This window comes from Hordeum vulgare, chromosome 2H (assembly GCF_904849725.1).
Source record: "Hordeum vulgare subsp. vulgare chromosome 2H, MorexV3_pseudomolecules_assembly, whole genome shotgun sequence".
Classification (NCBI taxonomy): domain Eukaryota; kingdom Viridiplantae; phylum Streptophyta; class Magnoliopsida; order Poales; family Poaceae; genus Hordeum; species Hordeum vulgare.
The window spans coordinates 259,619,896-259,630,180 of NC_058519.1; the positions used below are offsets into that span (position 1 = coordinate 259,619,896).

General features: G+C 45.2%; 1 protein-coding gene and 1 pseudogene across 3 annotated transcripts; both read right to left on the reverse strand.

The window, feature by feature from the left end:
• Positions 1-1,226: 1,226 nt before the first annotated feature.
• On the reverse strand, positions 1,227-5,307 carry LOC123426374 (annotated as a pseudogene).
• A 2,918-nt stretch (positions 5,308-8,225) lies between these two features.
• On the reverse strand, positions 8,226-9,204 carry LOC123426028. 3 transcript variants are annotated; one of them, XM_045109808.1, is made up of 3 exons: positions 8,941-9,204; positions 8,734-8,821; positions 8,226-8,538 (listed from the first exon to the last, which is right to left on the reverse strand). In XM_045109808.1, the coding sequence occupies exons 1-3, from the start codon at positions 9,173-9,175 to the stop codon at positions 8,397-8,399; spliced, it is 465 nt and encodes a 154-aa protein (XP_044965743.1). In that variant the 5' UTR covers positions 9,176-9,204; the 3' UTR covers positions 8,226-8,396. The 3 variants fall into 3 exon arrangements, with proteins under 3 accessions (XP_044965743.1, XP_044965745.1, XP_044965744.1); XM_045109810.1 differs by having other exon boundaries at positions 8,226-8,563; positions 8,941-9,203; XM_045109809.1 differs by having other exon boundaries at positions 8,226-8,535; positions 8,941-9,202.
• Between the last annotated feature and the right edge of the window lie 1,081 nt (positions 9,205-10,285).

A 10,285-nucleotide genomic window follows, 5' to 3' on the forward strand; every position in this document is an offset into this window, starting at 1 on the left:
CAAGAGTGCATCTCCTTTTGCGAGAATTATATGGGCAAAGAAGGCCCTGTTATTGGTTTGCCCGTCAACAAGCCCCATGGGAGGCTTGGAGGAGAAGAACACAACAACAGCCGGAGGGAATTGCACGTGGACTACTCGGATCAATGGGACGACTTTGACAGGGCTAACTTAGTAGTGATACAACACCAAGATGTGGTAGATGATTATGTAACACTGCACAAAGAAACCATCGCAAAGAAGTACCGTGATTAGGAGATGCGCAATACGGACAACGAAATTACTATAGAGCACAACGCCACTTTATTGCGTTGGTTCAAAGAGCAGGTTCGTGCTAATCCCCCCCGAAGAAGGCTGTGCGGACAGGTTTCTCATACACGTCTTAGCACAAGGCCCCGTTCCCAAAATCGTGTCCTATGAGGCATACGATATCAATGGGTACACGTTCTACACGGAGACAAAGGACATGGACAGTGATTACCAGAACTCACGGGTGACGGCTGAATGCGTGACCGAATCCAACGGCACAACTGAAAGATTGTATGGAAGGGTCGAAGAGATCTGGGAGCTTAACTATGCTGGAAAGCACGATGCGACGATGTTCCGTGTCAGGTGGGCTAAGGCCGTCGTAAGAGGAAACAAGTATTTCACTACCATGTCTATACCCGACGCAAAGAGCGCTACAGTCAGCGTTAACGTCATCACCAAAACTGAGCCATGGATACACACTATGCACGTGACACAATGCTTCTTCATAACCGACCCAACCAATCCCAACCGTGTTGTCGTGAGAAGAGGCAAAAGGAACATCGTCGGAATGGATGGAGTCGCCAACGAGGAAGACTACAACCAATACGGCAACCCGATAAGGGAAGATGGCGTGAACCATACGTGAAAAGAAGAATCAAGACTACATTACCTAAGAAACATTGTACTCCATGGTGCCGGAAAAGAACAATAAAGACAACGAAAAAGAAAGGGAAGAAGCTCAACGTGAAACGTCTTTGATGCAGCTGAGAAACAACCATTTATATATATATATATGTACGTATTTTGTGTACGCAACAACACATGATTCCGGTAATATTCACGTAGTGTGGGAGCGAGATGTTCTCGTCATCGACTGCATGCGTGCGAGAGGCCGTCGGGAGAAAAATAAAACAAAAAACAAAAAGGGAGAAAGCAATACAAAATAAAAACAAAAGTAAATAAAAAAGAAAAGGAAATAATAAAAAGGAAAAACAGGTAATAAAATTAAATTAATAAAGAAAAATAATTAAAAGAAATTTATAAAGAAAATAAAGTTAGCAGTAGTGCCGGTCTTGTCCAGTGCTAGTGCTATATAACCTAGGTCATTTAGAAGTAGCGCTCGGTTAGCACCAGCACTACTGCTAACTTAGCAGTAGCGCGGGAACCAATCCAACGCTACTGCTACCTCTGGTTAACCCGACCCAAAATCCCCTAACTTCCCGTGTCCCTCCACTCCTTCCCTCTCCCCCTCTCCCACGCGCGCTCCACTCCCCGTCCTCGCCGTCACAACCCCGACGTCGTGCTGCTTCCCTCTCCGTCGCCGACCCCCTCCAACCGCCGTCGGGCCACCTCCAAGTGCCATCACCCCCGCCAACCGCCACCGGGCCACCTCCACGCGCCGCCGCCCCCTTCAAGTGCCGTCGGGCCCTCTCCACGTGTCGCCGCCCCCTCCAAGCACCGTCGGGCCCCCTCCACACACCGTCGCCCCCTCCAAGCAACGTCGGGGCCCCTTCCCGTGCCGCCGCCCCCTCCAAGCACCTTTGGGCCCCCTTCGCGCGCTGTTGTTCGACCCCCTCCCCTCCCGCTTCGGTAAGCCCCCGCCCCATTGTTGGATTAAATAAGTAGGTCACCAATAGGCACAACATTGTATTAGGACCTTCAAGATATATATCATACTCGTACTTAGTATATAGCACTTCACTTGCTTGTATCTCTCTGAATGTGTAGATGTCAATGAATATGAGTACTGGTATTATTATTACTGCAAGTAGTATGTTAGAATAGTAGCAAATGTTCTTTGCTTTAAGTAATTTACCAATCATCTGCTGATAATCTGGTCCCACTATCTACACGTGGATTAATTATGTAGTAGCACTTGTCCTTTTATTTTAAACCTGCTCTACACCGGTTTAATTGAGCAACTGCAGCCTCGTCCACAGCCTGTGTATATGTGAAAAAAAAGAACGTTTGAGGGGAAATTTTGCAATATGGTTAGGCATGAGAGCTGCTAAATGATTTTCGAGTAAAGAGATTTTATGGGGATTAGTAACCAGAATAAAACCTTGCAAACCTTCCGTTTTGAGAAAAACACAATTTGAATATTGAAAGTAGAAACCATAATTTTTTTGTATGGACATTTATGCATCTTGATGAGAAGATTTTTTTGTGAAAATGTTTTTTATGAGTAAAATGATTGCTAGTATTTCATAATATTCTCTGATTTACCCCATTTATTGTACTTGTTCATTGTTGCTATATCCGAGTGGCCTATGTTTTGCCGGAATGTTGATTCATTTCCGTTCCGACAAATTTTAGATGCTCCATATGTCCACTTTTTAGCAAAGGTCATGCCAAAATTTTCCGTGAATTTCGGCATGACTAGTGCTAGAAACTAGGACATATGGAGTGCTTTGGAATTGCTGGAAATGGGAATGAAGAGGAGAAGTAGTGGGAAAATAGAAGAAGAGGAGAAGTAGAAGAGAAAGAGGATGAGTAGAAGAGCGAGGAGAGGAAGAAGAGGAGGAGACGAAGAAGAGGAGGAAGTTGAGGGAGTTAATTTTTTAGGTTAATTCTCTTTTAAGTTAATTCTGTTTTAGAATTAGTTAGGTTAATTTTGTTTTATAATTATTAGAGGAAGAGGAGGAGAGGAAGAAGAGGAGGAAAAGAAGAAGAAGAGACTAATAGTGTTGTTTTAGGTTAATTATGTTTTTGAATTACTTAGGTTAATTATGTTTTAGAATTATTTTGGTTAATTTATTTTAGAATTATTAGAGGAAGAAGAGGAGGAAAAGAAGAAGAAGAGAATAATAGTGTTGTTTTAGGTTAATTCTGTTTTTAGAATTATTTAGGTTAATTCTGTTTTTAGAATTATTTAGGTTAATTCTGTTTATAAATTACGTGAACTATTATAGTAGGTCCCTTTTTATTATTCAAGTTATTCGGCCTAAAATTAAATTTTTATAAATAAATACTAGTAGGAAATTAAAATGTCTAGCCACGCCGAAGCCGGGGGTTCTGGTCGCACCGAAGATGACCATTTTCAGGAAGCAGATGAATATTTCAATTACCTGGACCAATGCAAGCCAGGGACGTAGGGTGGCAGTGAGACCAACCTCGACACCGACGCTGGCACCGCCACAGACAGCGGCACCGGCACCGGCATCGACACCGCCCCAAGTCCGGCGACGATGCTGACTTAGTCGATGAAGGACCGAAGACGAAGAGGGCAAGAAAACCAAATGAGCTCGGCACCGGACAAATCTTGGTCACGACGATGCACCCCACGAAATTAGAGCCAACTGAGCTGGAGAAAGCGCGCAAGTGCTACGGCAATCAACTAGGATGCATCGTCAGGGAAACCGCCAACATCAACGATGAAAAGTTGAAGAAGATAGCACATATGGAGCAAACGCTCCTAACAAAGTTGCACAATAGGTTCATGTTTCCCGGCCGGTATGAAGAGGTAGAACATCCATGGAAGGCCAAAAACATGACAAAGATAAACAGCAAGGCAATGGTGACGTTTACCAACGCCTTGTCCGCCTCGAAAGTACAGGTGAAAAAAGCCATTCTGAAGAATGCATCATGGTCCAAGATTCATGCTGACAAACTGTCAATAACGGAAGAGGACTTTGAAAATTTCAAAAACACTTGCGCTACAGAAGAAGCCCAACAAAAGTCAGAGAAAATGAAGGGGCTTCAAGCCAGGAACACGCCTGCCGACCTCCTCGGAAGTCGTGGTTATGAGGGGAAGAGGAGCACATGGGCCAAGGAAGACGTCGGACGTGAAACTCACGGAATTCCAAACCCGTTGGCGGAGTTCACCGACCCCCTGGAGCGTGACTGGATCAGTGCAAGGCACAAGTGGGACCCCGTCAAGAAGATATTTTACACGGACCCGAACACGAGGAAGTTCATGAGACTACTGGTAATTGTTGTATTTCCACCTTATATTAATTAGCTTCTAATTAGTTTGACAATAAGTTTTTTCACATTTGTAAACCATCCATGTTCCTTCTGCAGAAAGAGCAGCACCAAAAGGCAGCCGAAAGCGACGAGTCGTCTCAGTCGTCCAAGTGGGACAACCCATTCAACCGGGCCCTGAACATACTGAAAAATGTCTCGATGAACAAACCTCCGTCGGGTGGGCGTGTGCACGGCGTCGGACATGGCACCTCGTGGAAGAAATGCTACCACGAGAGGCCGGAGGAAAGAAAGAAGAGACGGGAGCATACTCAACTGACCATTGACGAGAAGGTCGCGCGGGCGGTCGATCAGACCAAAGAAGAGTTGACCAAGCTAGTTGACGATAAGTTCAATGCAGCTGTGGCACCTTCCTTGGGCCAATTGGTTCCGACAGTTTTTGAGTATGTGAGGAGGAATCCAGAAGCACGGGCACAGGACTTTCCATTACTCAGCTTTGTCGGGAGCAATTCGGCGAACATCGCACCACCAGCACCTGCTCACACAACCGCAAATGCTCCTGTACCTGGTCTCGCTCCGGTTCATAGCAGCCTGTCCTCCGTCTCTCGCGTGCTCGGAGGGGCTTCGTCTTTGGCTGAGCTCGACGCCATGACGGTAATTACGCATCATACACTAGTCACAAGCATATCTATATAGTCTTCCGTTTCAGTTGCCTTTCGGACGTCTGACGTCGTAGTCATTTCTTCGCAGGCCGACGAAACCCGTGCACCCCATTATACGATATCAATGACCAGAAGGTGGACGTGGGAAAGGCAATGATAATCAAGCCGAAGGACCGCATGCTCAACAACAAACAGATGCCCCATGGTGTCTTCAAAGTTTAAATGGCCAGTGTCAAAGCGGGCTTCGAGGATTTGGCTCTTCCGGCACCAGCCAGTGATCACGAGACCCCTCAACTGATTGGCGCATGCAAGAACTAGTTCTTGCCTTGGCCGAAGACTCTCCTTCGTGTCGAGGCGCCCAGTAGCACACCAACGGCAACTCATCAACAAGGTATGAACACCACCCCACCTACCCAGTTACCTGCACCTCGCGTGGGGGGAGATAGCGAACGACGTGGTGAGGGAGAGCCTCCATTAGTGCGAGATGACGTCGCCCCCGTCGAAGAAGCAAATGTTGATGATGTCATGGAGGAGGAGGATGATGACGACCCTAACCAGTATATCAATATCGGTTGTGACGACGCTCAGCAATATGACTTACACTATGAGCGTGCAGTTGTCTGGATGATGCCTGATTTACCGGAGCCGGAATGTCCGACGGCTGATTGCAAAAGGCTCTCTTCGTGCGATCCTCGCAGGAGATGCCTCCAGATGCCGCATCTACCCAGCAAGAACAACACACGGGTCGTCCACTGATAATTAGCCCGACGACGCTGGGGGATGTGGTTAGCGAAGGTATGGCGGGCTCACTACCACCACCCGCCAAGAAGCAAAGGAGGAGACCAGAAAAGAAAGGTTGTAAAGGCGCCATAGCTGCTTCAAGCAGCCAGCCGCAGCCTCGAGAGGTAGACAAGATACCTTTCGAAGGTGCGAAGCGTTTCCATGTCGCCGGCCACCCGATCGTACCTCAGAAAGCGGTAGAGAGCATAATGAACAATGATCTAAGGAGACTTCATGATGATGTGTTGGCCATAGAGAAGAGACTTCTTAGCTCGGAAAAACCAGGATACCAGCTTTACCGGTTCAGGTTCCGAGTGTGAGTGGATACGTCGACACATGGCCCGCGACAAGTTCATCCTGCGATTTGACTACATCTACGACATGTTCCACATGACCAAGCTGGATTTCAAGTTCATTCGCCTATATGTGCTGCATCTCAACTACATCATCAGACGCGAGAACATAGAATATATATGCGTCGCAGACCCGTACTATATGCATGATAGCTTCTTGGGAGAGTGCGAAGAGCACCGGGACTCTACGAGCAAGTACATCAGCGACTTCATGCTCGCTAATAAGGACAAGGAAATGAGTCTCCTGCCTTATCATCCCATGTAAGTTATCCGTGGATATCCTTTCGTAAGTTTTGATCATTCCTTTGCAAGCATGGAGGCTAATTTGAGCTCTCCTTATTTTGCACAGCGGGGGGGGGGGGGGACGGGGACGGGGGGGGCGTCGTCCTCATATGTCTGTACCCTTAATACTCCTATGCTTTGTACTTGGACTCATTGATGAACATCAAGAAGAAGGATTACACACACATAAAGAATGTTCTCGATCGTGCCATTTTCACCTACAACCTTACTCGTGGATATATCCAGGTGAAAAAGTACAGTAATAAAGCGTCGGCTTTCGACCATAAGACCAAGTTCTGGTGCATCCAACAACCAAACAGTAGTAGGGATGATGGATTCTACCTCATGCATCCCATGATTGAGTACAGAAGAGATAGACAACGCCTTCGCATGTCATCTAATTTTGGTGATGCCGATTTCTCAGCTGGGCCACAAGCATAGGAAGCACACTGGATCATCGAATCCAAGCTGAGTTTTATCACATCTAGTGTGCACTTGCCCAGGTGATCATGAAGCAGGTCGTCGAACAAGGAGGGATGTTCTACCATGGGCCAATGAGGCGGGAGACTGTCCGAGATGTGCTAGTCGCTCAGGGTCTGGACATGAATCCTTTCAAGAAGCTCGGGTGCTTCATCCGTTAATATGAAGATTGGAACTTCGACATGAAATAGTGATTGAGGATGACAATGTGTGTGTTCAGTTATAATTAATACTACTGGTCTTTATATGAACTACCGCACATCGCTCTAGTTAATTAGATTGTGTATGAGGAACTTCGTTATTTATATATGTTTACTGCCTGTGTTTCTCAAGTACATTATGTTGCATATTATATATCATTGAATTAATCAATTTACGATGCAGGTACATAGATCGGAGATGGCGAAGGACTGCTACGTCGTATTCATTGGGAGGGTTCCAGGAGTGTACGACCACTGGCCAGACGCTTCGGCCTAGGTGGACAGGTACCCGGGCGCTTGCCACAGAGGGTTCGACAGCAGAGTCAAAGCGGAAATGAGTTACTTGAGGTGGATGCTACTGCAACAGACGAAGCGAAACCGATGTCTCAAGAAGTACTACATAGTCGCGCTCTTGCTCATGATGGTCACTCTTCTCTTATACATGATGGTTTAAATAGGGATGATGAAACTTGTGGGTGTACCATGACTTGTGTGTATCGCTATTTTTGAGATTTGATAATATTTGTGTTGGATAATGATGATGATGATGATGGTATAAATGAAGAGACTACTTTATGTGTATGATGTGATAAAAATTATGCATGTTTATTATGATATGTTGAAACCACTGTATAGAGCATGCACAAATACGTAGGGGGGGCATAGATACGACGCGAATTAAATATTGAAAGCAGAAATATTAGCAGTAACACTAGAATATTAGCAGTAGCGCAGGCTTAGCAGTAGCGCTTTATTCATTCCAGCGCTACTGCTAATGTGTATACGAGTAGCGCTTTTATTTTTGACGCTACTACTAATAGATTAGTCGTAGCGCGATTGCAGTAGCGCTGGCATAAACGCTACTGGTAAGGGAAAAACCAGCGCTACTCCTAGCATTTCTCCTACTAGTGTTAGTTAACGGACACCCTTAAGTTATACTATTTGTTTGTTTAATGTGGTTATATGTATTGTTTGTTTAATATTTTACACTTTACTGAACTGGGTAGCCACGTGCACATCAGTATTGTCTAACTATACATATGCATATATATTTGCTCTGCCCGAATGCTTGATTTACTAATCCTATCAATAGAGGATCATTAGACAAGACAGACGAAACAAATCACGAATATTTTTGCTCTGCCCGAATGCTCTGCCCAAATGCAAAAGTCACACTCCAATTTTGAAGCGTACGCAATATGTTTTGAGGTTGAACTTATTTAGATACTTAATAACTAATATTATACATGTGTGCTAGTAACCTCTTCCATATACTAAAAAGAAAGACTGCTAGTAAAAAAAGACAACCAATATGCCCAACCTCCAGAGAAAGAAATAACCCAAATACACTGTCAAATATACAAAGCACATATAAAAACAGATGGGGAGCGACCAAACATGTTTTTTCTACGGGCATGCCCCAAAACCAGATCTGGATATTTAGTAGAAAGATACATATCTTACTACTTTTATGCAACTATAACATTCAGAGGCATGGGGAGCAAGCCAATTATTTTTTGTGGCCATGCAGCAGGATTAGAGCTGGATCTGAAACAGAAGAATATACCTTGGGGATGAGGGCGGTGCTCGGAGGAGCCTTTTGTTGCTCTGCTAAAAACCAAAACGGATCTAAGACCTAACAAATTAAATCACGTACATTTAGATTGGAGAGAGAGAGAGAGGGAGGGAGGGAGGGTGGGAGGGAGAGGGAGAGAGGGAGGGTGGGAGGGAGAGAGGCGTCTCTGCTCACCACCATTACAAGAGCTTGACAAGTAGGGGGCGAGAGAGTTGGACGAGAAGGTGTACCTGAGAGAGGGCGGGGCACTGCGGGTGGTGATACGCCTCTGGTTCTCGGGGACCGAGCACGATAGAAGAAACAACAGAGGTAGAGAACCTTCAGGCAAAGTGTGGAGGGAAAGATAAACTCGGGGAAGCAGACAGGATAAGGTTGGTGGTTGTGGCAATATTGTTAGAAGGGCATTTGGCTTCCTCGTGAGCTGCGGTGGATACAACCTGACTTCTCCATCCCCACCGTCGGCTTCTTGAGTTGGGGTGCAGGAGGAACGGGAAGAAGGGATGTAGCGGCCGGCGGCTGTCCGAACGAGCAGGAAGGAGGGAGGAGGCGGCTCTTGTGGTGTCGAGCGAGAGAGGAAGGAGAGGTGTGGCGATTAGAGTTGGAGTGGAGCGAGGGAGGAAGGAAGGAGAGATGTGGCGGGTAGGGTTGGTGCACGTGGCACCCCCGCGACATGGATCAGGAGCGGAGCGCGAGAAGGAGCCTCTTCCACGCGAGATTTATCAACCCAGCCAACAAGCGTGTCGCTCGAGCCCACCCGTCATTGGACAATGAAAACAACCGCGAGGTAAAAAAAACAGTTTTTAACATTGTGAAGATCCAGCAACTCAGATGCGCCAGAAGGAAGATCGAACGGTCAACGAAGCCCAATCGACGAAGCGCTCGGGGGGGCGGGTCGCCCAGCGTCCTTATAGGTTAGAATGCGCTTACACAAAAAGCACGATTGTATTTCATGAGGGCATGTGCTTCAACGAGAAGCAAATATAAGCTTTTACTTGAATGGGAAAAAAATACAGCTATAATTCTACAACAAGCACGACCTTATTTTCATGGGAAGCACAATGTGTGCTTACCAAGAAAAATAGTGAAAAACACAATATGTGTTTCCTAAAAAAAGGTAAAAAACGCAACCGTGCTTCCGACTTCTTTTTTGTTTTGTTTTGTTTTGGTATTTGTTTTTTGGTTGCCAATTTTTTCACTTTTTTCTGGAATTTTTTTTAGTATTCATATTTTGTTTATTGTTTTTTCTTATGTAAATAAGTTTGTAGAAACCTATTAACATGTGATCTTATTTTTAAGATCTTGACATAAGAAATCAAAGGGTTGGATATTTGAATGTAGATAAATTATTTTGAATAAATAATTCTACGAAAGAAAAAAATTGTGCTTCACATGTTAGCAAGTGAGAAGGTGGTAAGTACTTCCTCCGTTTTTAAATATAAGTCTTTTTAGAGTTTCACTAGAAAACTACATACGAATGTATATAGACATAATTTAGAGTGTATATTCACTCATTTTATTTTGTATGTAGTCCATTAGTAAAAAAAATTAAAAGAATTATATTTAGGAACGGAGAGAGTAACATTTTTCAAGGGTAAGTTTTAACTAATAATGACTTCGGGGGAAGCCACCTAATACTGTACCATGTTATGTTCAGCAAGAAAAAAAGTGTACCATGGAAAAGACTCGACCCAATTAAGCCATTGTCGTTCGAGGCCTAACCATGTTCTCGGGCCGAAGTAAGGGGAGCGCCTATTTGGCACCTTCACCACCGCTGAAGGCACC